Below are 20,204 nucleotides of genomic sequence, written 5' to 3'. Positions count from 1 at the left end.
TCGTAAGATAAGTTTAAAAATCATTCGAGAATCAAAATTTATAGCAATTTAGAAGAAGTTTACTAACTTTAAAAAATGGTGCTAAGAGAAATAAATTGTAACTTTGTAATCATATGTGTTTATATGATAATTAGCAAAACGTACAGTCAAGATGGCTGTGAACTCTCAAGTTCATTGGATGAAAGTATACCGTGTATAACTAACTTGAAGTGTGGTGATGGTCTTGTATACAGAGAAGGCGTGACAGTTGATGGGAAATGTCCAGGATGCGTAAAATATGCGTACGCAGGTAAGTCAATATATTCTTTTAAGGAACCTATTGCGTTCCAACTGTAACATAAACGAAATCATATATGATAATCTCAAGACCAATGTTTCTGCGACAGTTTTACACATTTTATAGGGAAACGAACGGTGCCCCCGTCTTTACGACTGTTTGATGTGTATGATAATACCTATGGTTTTGTTGCCTACCAAACAATATTAATTATTTGAAAATGTTTCAGACGTCTGACCAAAGGGAAGTAAAATTTGTGCCTGCAAATCACAAATGTCCTTATTTTCAATGTATAGTTTATAATAAACTGGCAGAATACCCGTTCTTCACATAGGGAGAATACTTTCATTTTATACATAAAGGGTTGAATTTGGATTTAAACGGCATTAGAAGTGTCACTGTTCACCTCATCGATCCCAAAAATTATGGATTCGACACTAATATCGGTCATTTTCCATCATTTTTAAATATCTCGCCCGTCCCTAAGCTGCACCGTCAAAGTGAACTGATGAAACCCATCCCAGGCCCGACCTTCATCTATATTGAATTTGATCGAGATCGGCCATGTGGTTCAAAAGTTATATTAAGTCACAAATGTAGTAACTTTCATTGTTATTTTTAAATATATCATCCCTTCCCCCTCCCCCTCCCCAAAGTTACACCGTCAAAGTGAAATAATAAAAACCATTCCAGACCCAAACCTCTCTATCTTGAAAATTTGATCGAGATCGGTCGGATGGTTCAAGAGGTATTAAGTCACAAGCATGGTGACTTTCATATTTTATATGCAGGGTGTTTCAAAACAACACCGACAACGTTTGGGAGGTGATTCCTGACACCAAGATAAGACAAAAACTATAGACAACCTGGGTGCCGAAATCCGTCATTTCGGAATTATAGGCTGCCGAAAACGAACAAATGAACATAAAGGTCCATAGCTCAATACTACGGAACTTATTGTAGTCGGATCAGGATTTCATTTAGGAACTAGCATGTACTCTATCCAAATATTGTTTCAGAATCCTGCGGTATTTCTGCAACAATTTTTACAGAGGTAGTTGGTGAGCACATCAAATTATATGCCCGTAGCCATCCCGTCTTATCTACAGCTTAGGAGCCAAGTAGAACAACTGTACAAACTTTGAAGGTTCTACGTCTAATAGTTTCGGAGATCCATTGATTAGTGAATCAGTGAGTAAGTCAGATCTATTCTTATATACGAGTATATTGTCCATTTTTCTATTCAAGAGTAGATAGATAGATAAAGGTTGTATTCTTGAATAGGCAAATGGACAATATACAAAAGCGATGAGAACACTTTCAAAACATGAAGATGAAGAATATTGCATATTTACTAGCTCAGTCAAACTAAAAAGTAACAGATAAATCTTTAAAAGAAATAAGAGAGTTGGACTTGTTTGTGAAGAAATTATATTCTGAGGAACGAGACACAAATCTTCGGGAAGAAAGAGAAAATAGGGAAAGAAAAACAGTGCCAACGAGATGAGATTTGCGGCTCTCTCGTTTCGACAAGGTATCAAGGAAATGCTGCCTCATCTTGAAAAGTATATTTTTGTTTATTGGAAAAGCTCTGTCTCGTCTCGTTCCATGGACAAGACTAACTACAACTGGGATAACTACACTCACGTCAAGACGAAGTTCATGTAAGGAAGCTTCTCATACTCTGAGTTAGTAGTGACCTGCCAGGGATCATGAAACACTCATAATAATTATTATTACTACTACTACTACTACTACTACTATTACTACTACTATTACTACTACTACTACTACTACTACTACTACTACTAATAATAATAATAATAATAATAATAATAATAATAATAATAATAATAATAATTTTAAATAGGGTAGAATGGTGGAATGGCGGTCAACTAAGCAAAAATCGTTATAATCTAGCTCATAAAGCATGAAAAGTTTCCCCGATAAGTCGATCCTATAGGTAATTCTGTCTAGTTTATTGTGACCAATTTCAAAATACATCTCTTATTTCATTGCCAAGCTAAAAACTAAAATATGAACATACTCAATTGAACGTTATTACCCACACGGTTGGGTAATGACAGTCAGGGATTTCTCCATGCTTTACATATGAAAAAAAAAAAACTTCAACACCATTAAGATTTCAAATTTATTAATTAACTTTAGAATAGTTGGGTATATACGCCACTGTTTAAATTAGAGAGTGATCAAAGAATTGAACTATAGAGTCGTCAACGAAAGTGGTTGTTCATTGACCTTTTTTGTCAATAACGTTTCCTTCAAGATAATTCTTTGATCTCACTCTCACTCTCTAATTTACTCACTAATTTACTCTCTAATTTGATTCACTCTCTAATTTAAACAGTGGCGTATACTGGTTTGATGGCTTAGGCTACCACTAACCTTTATAATACCTGCTCATTAATAATAATAATAATAATAATAATAATAATAATAATAATAATAATAATAATAATAATAACTTTCCCTCTTTGGAGTAATGAATAATAGCTGGTTGGGCCTAGTTCTTCTTTAGTAACGGCTATGCCCTTCCTGCTGGTTTAATCGCTAGAGCGCGCGCCTTTGATGGACGTGGTCCCGGCTAGAGTAGCTAGAGGAGGTTTCCTGCTGCGTTGCCAGCTTGAAAATTTCTTAAGGAAGGAAGACAGAGCGCGTGAAAAAGTCAGTGAATGTTTCTATCATACATTTTGCAGAAACTTTTAACATTGAAAAAATATACTAAAGTATAAAATTATCAATATAAATTAGTTTATATTATATTAATTTTATTTTGTAATATTCTAGGACTACCGCCGGTAGGCTCGGTATCCCACAAAATACGCTTCTGAATTTAAATAGGACAGTTTTTTTCAAGTTGCTTCAAACTATATTCAAATGGATCACGCACTCCGAAGTATATACCCACTTTTGCAGTTATGTACAGACTGCAAACTGTACAGTCATCGGCGAAAGAAAATAGCATATCTGATACGTATCTATACATAACTATCCTCTTTTCTCTTGTTGATGACTATAAAATGCAAATAAAAATAAGAAACATATACACAAAAGGTCGAAAATGGAAAATCAATCGATGCGCTGTTTTTGCAGACGTGAAATGTATAAAAAGACTGATATTTGTAACCCCTTACAAACAGGCCCGTATTTATATATTGTGCGGACCTATGTTCTAAACAATTTTCCACCCCCGCACAAACTTATGTCTCAAACATGGAAACCAGCCGTGTTTTTGCAAACATACCAGCTAAAGAGTAACATGGGGCATTTTTAAAATAATAGAAAACGACTAATATTAGAGTTGAATTCATAGTTATTTGGGGTCACTGAGATGAATAGTGACAGTTTTAATCCAATTCAACTTCAGCGCTGAGTTTAACGGTATCAATTTTCATGATGTTCAAGTTCATTCTCACCCCTAGGGGTTGGCGGTGGGAGAGGATGACTTTTTAAAAATAACTATTTAGTAACTATTGTAATTATAGCGAATTAACATATCTTCTCGTGCTTGCGCGGTACTCTGTGGGTTGCTAGTTTTAAATATTACTTTATTGTGAATCTTAAAAATAATTCCAAAATTTTGCTACCCCCTAAATGTTGCCGCCCTGTGCTCGAGCACAGAATAGCACTTACCTAAATACGGGTCTGCTTACAAAATAAAAGTCGATTGGGGGGTTGTAAAAAAGAATGTAGATTTTCAAAATTGAACAATGCTTTGAAAAATTGTGACAATGTGTATTTATTGCACGCATCTAGTCTAAATACTTTAAGAGATATTGTCGAAAGAAACCAAGCACGAGTATTAATGGCCCATTGAACAGTACAAGTATGAGGTCCAACCAATGTTTTAATGTTCCCAATACAACACAGGTTATGATGTCCCTTAGTTGCATGACAAGTCCCCAGTCTTCCATATAAAATTTGCTATAGGTCTACCTATAACACTTCAGTCGAATAATAGATTATGCTGCAGCAAATGGCATTCCATACTGTCAGAAGTCGAGTCGTACGTCCTTGTACGTGGTGTCCTATGCCACACCTCACAGCAAAAAATCTAAAGGGGCCAACTCGAGAGAATAAGCTTACTGGCAGGTTCCCGTCTTCCAATCCAACAATGAAGAAACATTTCGATAAGACAGATCGTGATGACTCGTGCGCTATGGTCTGAGCAGCTGTTGTGTTAGAATCACGTGCTTCTTCTGGTTTTCAGTGGAATGTCTTCTAATATGGGTGGAAGGGGTTGTTCCATCATAAATCTCCATGCTTTCGAGGATCCCAGCAAAACAGCCATATGGTATATTGACCAATATTCCACATCACAAATTTACACCTCACGAACTCCGACGTTCCACTTGACACAGTCCACAGACTAATGTTTCGGAGGTTCACCTGTCGGTATCAGTAAATCTGGCTTCGTCAGAAAACAAGAGCCAAGACAAGTCAGATGCATTTTGGCCTAATGCCCAATCACAAAATCGTTGACGAATATGATAATCGCTTTTATATACCTCTTGATGGAGTGACATGATGCAGATAGAACTTGTGACGTAGGAGAGTACGAATGACAATTACCTAGCTCAGGTCAGAACCCCTTGCGATGGAATGTGTGCTTCGCGACACCAACTACAACAGAAACTTCATCCGCCATGCCAGTGACTGGTTTGTTTCGAGATGTTTATTCAGTTTCTCATAGTTGGTTAAAGAGATTCACGAATAACTATCTGCTTGATTTGCGTGTGTTCCGGTGTCTCTCCATGCATACAGTACACGACAGCACAGTATTCTTCCTACATTCGCCACTCACTAACAGCCTGTCTGCTTCTCCTGTATTCGAAAATGCCATATTCTCGCGCAAATCCAACGCTTCCTACTTCGCTGAACTAGTAACGAGGACATCTCCATACATTATGAAACACACGCCCGACACTAAACGGTAACTTCATCATCATAAGACGTCGTCATGGAGTAGAAGGATCTGCAGAGTAAGAGCTTCGTATGATATTTGTGCTTGAGTGGAATTCCTAAGTTTTCTTAGTTGTTGAAGATAGTGAGGTGAATATGAAGTGTTACCGGTAATAATAACAGTTCTTGGTTGCAATATAGAGCTGGTGATTAGGGTGTAGCGTTTTGCACTTTTGTTGGAAATTCGATGACGGCTAGTGCGGAAAAGGTGCCATTAGTGGCACCGGCCTTACTGATCTGTAATTTTTTTTTTTTTTTGGATAACCCCTTACTCTGCCCCAACGGACTTAAAGTTTTTTAAATGTTTGGTTAGGCAACACGCACAACACCAATGACAGAAAAGCTACTTGTGGTCGTTTTTAGAGTTACCTGATGGCTATAATACAAGTATTTTATCAAAAGAAATTTGTAGCAATGCCAGTAAATAATATTAAAAGGTTTATGAGTCAAAGTACAGTCATATTAGCTCAGTTGTTGGAATTAATGTCCAGATTTTGTTTGAAATGCCACGTTAACGATGATTATAGGCATAGCCCTTGATATAACACGATTTTCTTTGTGCAACTCTTCGCTTATTTTGCTCTGTACGCAAAATAACCCAGAACTCACCACGAGAAGGTGGTTGCACATCGCGTTCCGCCCACCCACCCACCTAGTAAGCATACATAGACATTTGATCTTAGGTCACGTAGTTCTTCTTGGTCTCGAAGCGGGGCATTCTTGCTCTAGACTTTAGTTTGGCTCTAATGTAGATATCTCTTGTGTTCTGGCGGCACTTTTTCGACGCTGCCTCGGACACCAGCTTCACTGTGCGTTCCACAGCTTGACTATGGCAAGGGAGTGTTGTTGTTAGAGTAGCTGAAGTTCGGATGTTTTCTTCAAGCTGCTGATCCGTTATGTTTCGTGTGATTGGTGGGTCTGCTAGACATTTAGGCCAATTAATCATGTAGTAGTAATTTTCAGCTTTAAAGTTTAATTTCGGAACAATGAAGTCACGAGGGCGGCTTGATCTCGGAGTCTTCTGGCTGCGGTACTTTTTTATCCTTCTCCAGCCTAACGTTCGAATATGCGGATTTTCATCTGCTGTCATTGCTATCAGCAGGTTTTCATGATGAGCGTAGTATCTGTTTGTTTGTAGAACAGAATGAACTATGTGTTATAGATTTTCTGGCAGAAAACGTGATAGCCTAACTATGCTAAACAGATGCATGGCGCCCATTTCGCACGAAGGATTTCGCCGTATTGAAAACCAGACGGGAGCGTATACTTTAACAATGTACTGGCAAAGTAGACACAAACTTAAACTAGGTTTATCAGTACTGATGTAGTGGCGAAGCATCCTACAGGCCAATGTAAGCCATCGTGAATGTGATAATGGTCCTGGTTTTCTGTTTGCTAGATCGGTAGTACACATTCCTCTAGCAACAGCCTTACAAATTTCAAAGATATACTTCTGGTCGCTGCTTAAACTATCTGGTTTTTCCATTTCAGACACCCATCCAACGGGAATGGGTGTAAGGGAGACGATCGGTGAACGTTCACAATCCTTTAATTTCTTTCCGACGGGGCCGGGAAAAGCGTTGGGTCCGGTCGTCCCACCATCCAATTCGGTAACCAGGTGTCGAAATGACAACTCATTGGTATGAAGAAGGCAAATGAGATGCTGCAGTTCCTTTCCTAGGGATCTTTGTATCTGACTTATCACGCCGTTATCCCATCCTGTGTTCGTGGCTTCACCATCGCTGCCGACTGCCTCAAGACTTGACAAGTCGTACTGGTTCTTCTCTGAAAGCTCCAATATAGAGTCGGCAATATCCTTGCCAGTGCCTGACTTAGGTGTGGCGTGACCCAAGTATTCTGAACCGGGCTCCGATAGAACTGTGATATGCTTTTCTGTAACCTCTCGTCTTCGTAGTTTGCCGTTAATTTTTTCTTGCACAAGAGTTCCATCATTTTTTCGGTCGAAGTAGATACTTGTAATCGCCTTGCCTAGGTGAGCCTTTTCTTTCTGGATCTTCTCACCCAATTTATCTTTTCCTCTTCGTACCTTATATCTGTCAACAACAAGACTTTTGTCCTCTGGCGTTATGAGTCTCGCGTTCTGAAGTACGGCAGAAGCGATCAAAGCAACCTGTCTGTTTGAAGCTCTAGTTCTAAACGCTGCCTCCGCTGTATTTTGAAGACAGATGCTCTTTAGGCTATGTTTCCTTCTTGGTCGCGCCTCGAAGTCAGATCCCGACGTGCTTCCCAATTCAACAGCTTGCTTTACGGATGCAGGATACCCCTGACAACGGCAGTATCTTTGACCTGTGCCTATGCCTAATCCCACTAGTTGATGGACTTGCTTCAACACTTCCAGCGTCTTTCTTGGTTGTCTGCCCCTTAAATCTGCTCACTTTACGTGAAAACATCTTTGACAGAGATTTGCTTGTTCGGACGTCAATGTTACCAATGCTCATTTTCCGTTATGTTCTCTGGTCCAAAAGAAACCTGAATTCTCGTTTTACGATCTTACTTGTCCTCTCACAGTTGCAATCTTCGGCGGTTTTACATTTGCAAGACGCAATATCAAAAAGAGACTTTTCCGCGTGTGCAACAAAACCTGCACGAAGTGTTGCTTCTTGCTCTTGTCGATTGAAATGTTTTTCCTTGGTGTGACCCTTATTATAAAATGTTTTCAGCATATCAAAAACTCTCTTTTCTGAAACCACAGGAATGCTTCTTTACGTCAAATATGTACAACTCTTTGTCCAACTAGTTTACAAATGTTAGTCACTGGTAATTTAGTTAGACTATCGTCACCACTTAAATCACTTCGAAACCAAAGATAATGTCGAATAACGTCAGCGTACGTGGGTAACTGCACTTCACTCATTTCACTTGGAGTGCCAAATAAGCCTCGTTTCACACTTTCCCGCGTTGGTCTGCTATGAGGCTTTTTCTTCATCTTGCTTTACAAAATGTCTCTGAATCGTATCGCACTAAGAAGACTGTAACTTTAGTTACAATGCACAAACTCTCTGTCTTAACAGAAACAGTAGCGAACTAAAACCGTTCAAGCTTAAGCTGCAATAAACTGGCCCATTGGATTGGTTGGCCGAAGTACGCAATATCACCGCCGAACTTCGAGCGAGAATATTCTAGAAACGTCGGTGTAGGTTCTGGAGCCAACGAGGTGAGCGAGAGGTGCGCCAATCTTCTGGACGGAGCCGGACGTTACGACGACGACGCTCGAAGAGCGTGGCCAAAGTAAGCAACCACGAAGTTGTGTAGCCTGCCGCTAGATGGTATTTGCTGTCGGTGTACATAACAAGCGAAGAGTTGCCAAAAACAAATCGTGTTATATCAAGAGCTATGCCTATAATCATCGTTAACGTGGCATTCCAAACAAAATCTGGACATTAATTCCAATAACTGAGCTAATATGACTGTACTTTGACTCATAAACATTTTAAAATTATTTACTGGCATTGCTACAAGTTTCTTTTAATAAAATAATTGTATTATAGCCATTAGGTAACTCTAAAAACGACCACAAGTAGCTTTTCCGTCATTGGTGTTGTGCGTGTTGCCTAACCAAACACTTAAAAAACTTTAAGTCCGTTGGGGCAGAGTAAGGGGTTGTCCAAAAAAAATTAAAAATCAGTAAGGCCGGTGCCACTAATGGCATCTTTTCCGTACTAGCCGTCATCGAATTTCCAACAAAAGTGCAAAACACTCCACCCTACTGGTGATTGATTCCTAGAACTGAAAATTTGGTGACTTCAGATTGTAAAGAAACATTCTGTTGAGGCTGGTTGCTTGACGCTGGAAGCCTGGCTAGGGAAGTGGAGTGTACTTGTATGTTAATAAGAGATTTAAAAATAAATAACATTTATTTGTTTTCAATATTAACAACCACTGTGCAGTATATAAGCGATATTCAAAATATTTTTGTACTTAAAAAACAATGCTTTGGAGGATCAGGGGAGCAGAGTTGTCTTTAACATTGGGAGGCGTTCAGATTCTGGAGGGATGTCAATTTCATCTCACTTTTCTTTGTGACAGTCGGACAAAAATTATTACATTTATATATATATATGTGTGTGTGTGTGTGTAAGTGTGTGTGCGTGTGTGTGTGTATGTATGTATGTATTTCTTCATAACTATCTCGATAAGTAAGAAAAATAACATTTGAGGCAGTGTTCTGTTTCCTTTTGCATTAAGACAGTGTTTTGTTCCAGTAAGCAGGGTGCCAGTTCCTAGAAGTCAAGTTATTCACTACGTTCATTGTCCGCCATTTTGAATCCTGAGTTCTGCTTTAAATATAGCTATAATGTCATTCTGTACGAGGTGTAATTCGAAAATTAGCCTTTATAATGATGCATTACAACGCTTAAATAAGACTTGTAATAAATTGTTTCACATATCATGCTATAATATTTCGGTGGAAATGTATATTGATATGAAACAAACAGGTAATGTAAGAGAATGGATTTGTAATGAGTGTAAACGCTGTTATGTAAGTGAAAATTCTATGAGAACTGAAGCAATATCCGCGAGTACCGCAGCTTTAACGGGTGTTAATGATTTAACTACTTGTAACACGATTGGTAATCCTATTAGTATTACAGATAAAGGAACAAAGCTTGAAGAGTTGTGTGTTCAGATTGCTCAACTAACATCAAGTGTCCAATTCATGTCCAATCAATATGATGAGTTACTTAAAAAGTTTGAAGTAGAGATTATGGAGAAGTCAGACGGGACAAAGAAATCACGAAATTAAAAGCGGAAAACGTAGAGTTGAAAATTCAACTAAAACATCAGGCTATACGGTGTAGAATTAAATGATCTTAACCAATACGTGCGTAACAAAAACATAGAAATTCATGGAATCCAAGAGCGTGTTGGTGAGAATTTGAAAGAAATTTGTAATTGACATGGCAGGAAAATTGCGATTAAATTGCGAAGAACAAGATATAGATGTAGTACATCGAATTCCAAATGGCACTAATAAAAGCAAGAGAAAAGCAATAATTGTGCAGTTCAAGACACGATCGGTAAGGGATAAGTGGTTAAGTAAAAGAAATACAGGGTTGGTTAGCATTAACTTAGTTTCTGGGAGTGATGATCAAAAAATTTTTGTTAATGTAAATTTGTCCCCTAGAAATAAGCAACTTTTTTGGAAGGCAAGGAACGCTGAGAGAAATAGTCACCACAAATTTAGTTGGGTTAGTGCTAGTGGCCAAATCTTAATTAGTAAAAATGAAAGTAGTCCGGTAATGATTATAAAAACTGAAGATGATTTGTCAGATTTCTCTAATTCCATCATTGAAGGAGACAGCACTTTGCCCATTAATTGAGTAATATACTTGGATTATGATAGTAAGTAAACGAAAATTGTCTAAAGAGTGTATGAAATATACATATTTAATTAAATATAGTATGTGGAGTGAGTTGAAAGGTGTAATGTTTAGAATAATAAGCAGATTAGTCATTTCAATATCTTTAAAGATATTATACTATTTAAATCTATTTAAGTATGATGACTGGTACATTGTATTTTTAATGAATCTACATAGCATTTTGGGAAAATATTTACTATTCTGCCGTGTAAGAAGAGCTCGAAAACTTGTTCAAAAATAATTCTCAACACTATTTATTTATCGATATTACAAATTATTCTAGTAGTATGTCAGTAGTTAATAGCACATTTGATATATTCTACAAAATGTTAACAATTTAAAAACAAAAGTTAATGATTTTTATCTGAGCTCAACTATGTATGATTTTGACTGTGTGGCTATTACTGAGTCATAGTTACAAGCTGAAATATTTAGTACTGAACTGTTTGATGACAAGTATCTTTTATATATATATATATATATATATATATATATATATATATATATATATATATATATATATATATATATATATATATATATATATAAGGAAGGATAGAGATCTGGAACATTGCGGAATGCGCGATGGGGATGGTGTGCTCTTAGCGTTTAACAATAATTATACTTCAGAGAGATTAAATGAATTTGAATTACCGAACTATGAAGATTTGTGGGTCAGGATTGAGCTATCTAATTCAACTTTTATATGCGTTTGTGTAATATATTTCCCTTCCTATAGCAAAGAAGAGTATTATTTAGATTTTTTTTAGAAATATTGAAAGATTCAAAGAATTATCATTGTCCCATAATGTTCTCATTATCGGTGATCTCAATCTTGGGCTCTTAACAGAATATATGAATGGTAATTATTTCGTAACTTTGTCTAATTTGGAAACTAATGTTTTACACAAATTGAACTTTTTGAATTTTTCGCAATTAAATACTGTTAAAAACGTATACAATAGAATTTTAGATATAGTATTAACTAAAACGCCCAATATTGAAGTTGCCAAATCCGACGTTTGCTTTGTCCAAGAAGATAGACATCACCCAAGTTTGAGTATTAGTATTCACTGTAAAACATTGTAAAATCTATAACGAACTTGGTGACGCAGTTTATAATCTTAACAAATGTGATTTCCTGAAGCTGTATCAGTTTCTTAAAGAAAGAAAAAAAATTGGGACGTAATTAATGATGTAGATGAAGGTGTTAATTATTTTTATTCTGAATTGTACAAGGTACTTGATGAATGCGCACCAAAAAAAGGTTAAGAGTAAACGTTCCTACCCGCCTTGGTTCACTGTTGAAATAATAAAAAAATTTAAAGAAAAAAGATCGCATTAAACGTAAATTTAAAAAAAACCTAAGCGTTACTCTGATTACATGCACTTTGTAGATATTAGGAAACAAATTAAGTGTAGCATTGAATTAGTTTTTCAAAATTATAATCATCAGGTAGAAGCGAATATTGCTAATGAACCTAAAGAATTTTGGAATTACATAAATAATAGAAGATACTCAAAAGTTGATATGAATCAATCTACCCTTGAGTATAACGACGAAAAAATTATTGATACTAAGTTAAAATATGAAGTTTTTGCTACACACTTTCAATCTGTTCATGGTTGTGAACCATTTAATATAGATCTACATGAAATATGTTTTATTGAAATTCCTTCAACTGTAGATATAATGGTTTTAGACAAGATCTGCGAAGCTGAAGTTGAAGAAGCAATAGACAAAATGAAAAGTAAAAGATCGTTTGGCCATGATAGTATACCGCCCTATATTTTTAAGGGTTGTAAAGAATATTTTATTAAACCATTGACTTATTTGTTTAACTTGTCCTTGACTCAATGTAAATTTCCTACGAAATTTAAAATATCAGCGATTTGCCCGGTTTCTAAGGTTAATCCTGTAAGATTAATACAAGATCACAGACCAATAAATCTAATACCATCTCTTGCTAAAATATTCGAAGCAATCATTTATAAACATGTGTTTAATCATGTATCTACGTATTTATCGGATTTTCAATATGGACGCAATAGATCAACTATTTCAAATTTGCTGACTATATATCAAGTAATTAATGATTCTTTTAGTAAAAAGTCTCAAGTAGATGTAGTATATATACATATTTCAAAGGTGCTTTTGATTTGGTTGATCATGGGGCACTTCTTAGTAAACTGAGAACGTTTGGTATATCGCAGGAACTGGTCAAATTGTTTCATTCATATTTGAATGAAAGGATTCAATAAGTCATTTTTAATAATATTAAATCTAAGAAATTCACAGTGCATTCTGGGGTACCTCAGGATCGAATTTGGGTCCTTTACTTTTTCTTATTATGATAAATGATCTACTCAAAATGTTTCAATATATTTCATGCTTAATATTTGCAGATGATACCAAATTATACAAAGAAATCTGCACGAAAAGTGATTGTATTAAATTACAAACAGATGTTAATAGGCTTAATGAGTGGTGTAGGAAAAATAAAATTCAGTTGAATATTTCAAAATGTTATGTAATGACTTTTACTCTTAATTAAAAAACGCACAATATTTGAATATACTATTGGAAATCAGACGTTAGAAAGAAAGGAAATTATAAGACATTTAGGTGTTTGCTTTGATATTAATTTGAAATTTAAACAGCATATAAATATAATAACTAACCAAGCTTTTAAAATGCTGGGTTTCATTAAGAGGTCAAGTCGTTACTTTAAAAATCAAGGGACTATTTTATTGTTGTATAATGTATTTGTTCGATCGAAACTAGAATATGCATATATTGTTTGGGATCCATTTTATCAGTGTCGGAAACAGCAAATAGAGAAAGTTCAAAATAAGTTATTGAGATATCTGCGTATAAAATACATGATATTCAAACGCGTTATGTTTCTTATGAAAAAAAATTGAAATTATTGTCACTTGGAAATAGGAGATTTATACAGCGAGTACTATATCTTTAAAAAATTAGTTGATAATAAGGAAGATAACATATTCGTATTAAGTAGATTACCATTTTATTGTCTTCGGCAAAATCTGAGAGGTAGACATGTTTTCTATATGCCTGAAAACAATAAATGTGAACAGGAATTCACCACTGTGTAAATTATGTGATGCAGGAAACAAAATTGAGTTTATGAGATTGGATTTATTTCAGTATGAATTTAAGACTTTTAAGCGAAAGTGTTTTCAATTACTAAATGATAAATTGTAGAATATTTTTATACAGCATGTAAAGAGAAAAAGATTTATAGTACTATTTCGTGTTACCAATGCTAGTTCCATATTTGGAGTTGGGTTGCATATCCTTTGATAATGATGTATAAACTTTGTACTTTGTAATTGCCTTTGGGTGTAAAGTACAAACAAACAAATAAACATTGAGAGCATCGTTTGGCCCATGGTGTCTCTCCCGTACCTGTACTGTTGAGGGAGACATTAGTACTCGTCCTTGGTATCTTTCGATGGTATCTCTTAATATTGTTGGATAGCAGCGAGTAGTAAACAACATTGACGTTCTCACCACTTGTACTTTCCTTTACATGACATTCCAAGGCATTGTTGCATTAAAAAAAAAAAAAAAAAAAAAGAACTCTCATTCGACTTCTCTTTTTAATAGGCTACAAATATGTCCTATCTATATACTTGTCTGTGAAAACAGTGCATCGATTATATTTTTCATTTCCGATCTATTTTCGGTGTAAATTTTAGGTCAATCATGCATATAGTTTCTCTATAATAATGCTGTATTCTGACTTGCTTACAGGATATGGCAACTGCAAAAATACTGATGATAGCAAGAGAAATTTAGTCGACAGTAATTTTCCTATAACTATCTTGGATTGTGAACCTGGATTCGAATGCCGGGAAAGCGGAAAATGTGAAATGATAAACAGTAAGTATAGTGCTTTGTTTCCGGTCGTTCTGAAGAAATATGCTATATATGGAACCTAAAAGGGCTGGGTAAAAAGTAATGGCAATATTGTTATAATTCGTATTTGGCTTTATGCACTGAACAACACCTCTTACATTCTTTCAATGTAATTGGTTCCTATCTCTATCACCTTCTATTACACGTATGGAAGGCATTGAATGCTGTGAGCGCGTCAATTTGCCAATGTGCCGTAGGGATCGCAATATGGCACGGATAGGCTTCTCTTGTGTTGTAGTGTTTCCCGCGAAGCGGTTCTTCCTTCATTTGGCAAAGAGGTCGTGAAGACAAGGGCGCCGATCCTGGGGGGCCGGGGGTCCCCCAAAGCTCATGTGGGTCTCCTATTGTATTTATGAATATACAATATTTGGCATAATTTGAATGCAATTTGTCTTAAAATTCTCATTTGTATACCTTCTGCATCTTAATTCCCCTCCCCCCCAAAAAAAATTACGGACGGAGAAATCGGCGCCCTTGCGTGAAGATATCTCTGAATAATTTGTTGTGCACTGCATTTACGTTGCCACTTTAATCTTGATCTACGCACATTGTTCGTCTTTCCGAAACATTATTATGACGCTTCCACTTTCCTCCTCTATACACAACGACTAAATCGCTCTATATACATCACTTTCCTCCTCTATATACGACTAAATCACACGTAACACTCGTCACACCTCATCGTCTCACATACCTTTATCAGTTACGAAACTCTTGTAGTGCTGAGGTATATCCCTTTCACCTACTTTGACATTAGTGTTGCCATTACTTTCTATCCAACATAAGTACAATAGTTGTATTTTGTGTTGATCTATAAACATTATGGTGAGAGAGAATTATGATATTCTGTTTACATTTCAGAGAGAGGTAACTTTAGAAAATAATTATATCAAAGATCAAGAAGCATATCTATATGAAGATAAATACCAAATATGCATTGGTCTATGTTTTCCTTACCTACTAATTATATTATTAGGAGTTTTGCACTTTTCACTGACAACGGAAGAGACATTACTTGACTCATCTATTTCCTTGTGCTTTATCTAATTTATCTTGGCTAAGGTAACAATATAGGCCTACGTCTATTCGTTTTTCTTGATATATTTTATACAGAGTGTTTCAAAACAACACCGACAACGTTTAGGAGGTGATTTCTGACACCAAGATAAAGAAAAAGTATAGACCAACCTGGGTGCACAAATGCTTCCTTTCGGAGTTATGGGCTACCGAAAACATGAAAAATGAACTTTAAATGTCCATAGCTTCAAAACTATGGGATCTACCGTGATCGAGTCAAGACTTCGTTTAGGAACTAATATGTGCGCTATCCAAAAATACATGTTTCAGAATTCTAAGGTACTCACGCAACAATTTTTATAGAGGGAGTTTGGTTACGGGCACATAATTTGAAGTACTCACCAACTACCTCTATAAAAATTGTTGCGGAAGTATCGCAGGATTCTGAAACATGTATTTTTGGATAGCGCACATATTAGTTCCTAAGTGAAGTCTTGACCCGACTACGGTACGTTCCATAGTTTTGGAGCTATGAGCCTTTAAAGTTCATTTTTTCATGTTTTCGGCAGCCTATAACTCCGAAAGGAAGCATATGTACACCCAGGTTGATCTATACTTTTTGTCTTATCTTGGTGTCAGGAATCACCTCCCAAACGTTGTCGGTGTTGTTTTGAAACACCTTATATATATACAGTACAGTCAGTGCCGGATTTAGGTTTGATGGGGCCCTAATAGTCTGGCAGCCAGTTCATAAGATTTGCAGAGTACCTTGCATTTTGGGATGACCAAGGTTTTTTGATGTTTTCTTATAGATTTTGATGTGCTGAATCCAAAACTGCCGGGTGCAACGCTGGCACCCTTAAGCATTTCCCACAAAACTCACTAACGATTTCCCCTCCTCCTTTTTACTAAAAAATCGTTGACTTCGGGGAAATTATCTGTAACTTCTACAGTAGTTAACATAGAATAAAAATTCAAACCTTGTTCTGCTTCTAATGAAACAGTCTTTCCAACTATGTTAATCACTTGGGGCTGCGACGAACAGGAAAGGGAAATAAAATGAGAAATTCTGGAAAACTCCCTTCCAAAGCATCTTTCAGCTCTTAATATCCAAGAGCCGTACCTCGAATCTCCATCCGAAAAGAAAATGTTTTTATATTTTCATGAACTTTCGACAGTAGCAAACAATATTAGGAAGGGTACCGCCCTGGCACCCTTGAACATTTCCCACAAAACTCACAATTTCCCATCATTTGTATTTTACCAAAAAATTATTGACTTCTGGGAAATTATCTGTAACTTCTACAGTAATTAACGTAGAATAACGGTTCAGACCTTGTTATGCTTCTATCGGAACAGTCTTTCCAACAATGTTAAGCACTTGGGGCTGCAAAGAACCTGAAACTAAAATAAAATGGGAAATTTCAAAAAATTACCTCCCAAAGCATCTTTCAGCTCTTAAAGTACAAAAAGGATGGGGTGTATCACCTTCCGAAAGAAATATTTTTATATTTTCATGAACTTTCTACATTTGAAAACAACCGTCCACACGTGAACTGTAGCCGTAAGATTCACACTTGAATAATTAAAATTTAAAAAGAATTTAGATTTATAGAATTGATAAGTAGCATAATGGATGGTACAATTATCTTCCTCATATAATTTGGGCAGTAGGATATATTTAGTACTTGTATTCGCTTTTGTTTTTAACAATTTAAGTTCAGTTTACGATTCCTGGCTAAAAGTTCACGAAATTTAATGTTTAAATTTTCTTTTATCTTTTCATCGTTATTAATTCTAACGTTCCTCCATGTATTAAATCAACCTTTTTATATATCTACAGGTAGCAGCCATTACATAGAAATAAGAGTTTTTAGTGAATATGTGAGTGAGTTTACAACTGACTAGTGCCAAGTGAATAAACTGTTACTGTTTTATGTGTGTTAACACGTTTCAAAGTAGTGTTTCATATTGCACTTTTTAAAAACATGGCGGAAGAAAAGAAGTGCATTTTCAACTGTCAGAAAACACAAGAGCGGCTTATAACTGGAGGACCAGCTCGAGTTCGATGAATTATGTTGGCAAGTAATCTTAGACGTGACGGACGGTTTATTTCTCTTGAGGAAAATGTGCCAGTATACTTTCATAAGGACTGCGTATCAACGTATACTTCGCAGTGGTATATCAAGTGAGCTAAAGAGCAGTCAACTTCAACCTCCTCTGAACCACAGGTGAAACGGATTAGAAGATCAGACGTAAAGCCTTCCAATTTTCGTACTGACTCTCTATTGTGTGGAGAGATCTGTTCCGATCCTTGATCCAAAAAATCCAAGTCGATGGCGCAGATATCACCTTCTTAGAACGGTCGATCATCCAGGGCAACCGACTATTTAAGAAGCTATCCTCAAAATATGTGATGTTAGAAATGACGAATTATCCGAAGCTGTTCGAGTGCTTGTAAAGGGAGCTGTTGGAGATCTACATGCGGCAGACGCTCGTTACCACAAAGACTGTTACAATCAATTCTTGCACAGTAAGTCAGCAAAAATTTGTTCACTGAAACACAGCATAAATAAAGGAAGTGACGGAGATGGAATCAACGCAGTCACGACAGCTTTAAAAGAGGACACCTCTCGTATTTGGAACTCCATCTAAGTTTACCATCTTTATCAACTGAACGGTGGATCTAGAACTGATCATCTTGCAATTATAAGAGATGTTCAGGAAAGAATAGGTATATACCTTCTAGTATTGTCCTCTCCTGGTGTATCCAGCATTCTTGTCTTTAAAAATCAAGCTGCTCTTGCTATGAATATTACCGAAGATGATGAAGATGACGATGGAGAAACAATAAAAGAACTAAATACAAAGATAATGAATGAAGTGAAGAAGCCTGATGATAGATTGAAAAGTTACAAAACTACCCTCTCTGAAGACAATATTAAAAATAATGTTAGTGAAACGTTACTTTCCCTATTAGAGATACTTGGAATTACTGAGCTACCTGCAATACTCATTGGAAATATCGTAACTGCAGCATTGACAAAGCAGCCAACTACTCTCAAGATTGCTCTTGCTATGCCTCTGAACAGCAAACGTCTCATTGACGAATTCTATAAGTTTGAAATCACTTGTAGTTACAGTGAGACCCTAAGATTTAAAGCGTCAGCTGCAGCAGAAGCCAGCAAAGCACCAACTTTGCAAGGACTTAATCCCTCAACAGACGGATTTGTGCAAGCTGTTGTTGACAACTTCGACACGTCTATTTCATCTCTAAATGGCCTACGTCAAACTCACAGTATGGCTCTGCCGATAACTCAAGTGGAGAAGTCATGGAGTTGCAACAGTGACAAAATTTGTCGCATTACAAACGAAGAAATGAAGGAACGTGTGACTAATGGAGTGCCTTACACCGGTACACAGGGCCAAAAAAGCCACCAATGCCCCAACATTTCTCAGTAAAAGAAGTGCCAACTCTAGCATTACTTGCATCTCAAGTTTATGCAGTGTACAGAGCACAGAGAATAGATTTCGAGTTTTTAAAGTCGATCATTAGGAGTTCTGAAGTCACTCCTGAATATGGTGGCTATAATACAAGAAAATCAACAGCCATTAAACAAGTGTTAAAAGGAGTTAGCTTGAAAAAATTGGGGTCTCAGGAAGAGATAACCAGTGATATAGAACAACAAGCAGCTGACTTTGTAGCTGTGTGCTATGGTGTAGCAAGTGTAAAGTCTATGATATAAGTTCGTATTAACGTTTGGAAGGAAAAAACTGCATCTGCTCACACAAGAGCCTCACTACTTTGCTCTCTTCCACCCACGTCGGAAGCTTTTAAACTAAATGTAAAGCGCGTACATCTACAAATGCTAATTTGGCTGAGTGATGACAGAGCAGATCCACCAAATGTTGATCCAACTTGTTATGGATGGACACGTGATGAAACAACCAAATCGTTAAGGCCAGTTATGCTTCCTCCAAATGTTGAGCCAACTCCTGCCGATGTACTTCACTTCATCAAATCTTCCTGTTCGTCAGATAAACCTTGTTCAACAAGAAGATGTAGTTATGTAGGTAAACTACCTAGTACAATGTTCTGTAAATGCTTTGAGGTAAATGCTATAACAAACTAAACATGTACTCACATAACGACGCTGACGAGAGTGAAGAAAGTGGTGAGGAATAATATTACAAATAAACATGACATACTGTCATTATGTAAGTTTATGTTGAATAACCATTTTCTACAGATAAGTGTAGCTTTTAGAACACCACTAGAATATTCATTTTCTAAGTGTGCGAAACCTCTCGAATTACAGGTGCTACATTTTAATCAAAATCATAAAAATCGAAGAAAGTTACAAGAATATTTATTTTTTTTAACATACGATTTATTAATACACTTTACTGATAATAGAAAATTTTGGAACAGTCCAAATACATTACATCCATGCTTAATAAAAATGTCTTGAAATTGCAAATGTTGCCCTAAGGGCTGATATCGTTGGAAAGATTGTTCGAACAGAAGCAGAAAGGGATGAAGCATTATTCTTTGTTAATTTGTATAGAAGTTCAAGGTACATTTCCCGCAATGAAC

The 20,204-nt window shown here is 36.3% G+C and overlaps 1 protein-coding gene across 1 annotated transcript in view; it reads left to right on the top strand.

Annotated features, from left to right (window-relative positions):
• The window catches only part of LOC145668474 (uncharacterized), a 46,466-nt gene continuing 26,262 nt past the window's right edge, over nucleotides 1-20,204 (top strand). The window contains exons 1-2 of the mRNA XM_081736400.1: nucleotides 1-289; nucleotides 14,426-14,554. Coding sequence (XP_081592526.1) covers nucleotides 76-289; nucleotides 14,426-14,554 — 343 coding nt within the window. The 5' untranslated portion in view covers nucleotides 1-75. The remainder of the gene's footprint in view (nucleotides 290-14,425; nucleotides 14,555-20,204) is intronic.

This window comes from Thermobia domestica, chromosome 13 (genome assembly GCF_964235325.1).
Source record: "Thermobia domestica chromosome 13, izTheDome1.hap1.1, whole genome shotgun sequence".
NCBI lineage: Eukaryota > Metazoa > Arthropoda > Insecta > Zygentoma > Lepismatidae > Thermobia > Thermobia domestica.
This window is presented reverse-complemented; position numbering and strand designations above follow the sequence as displayed.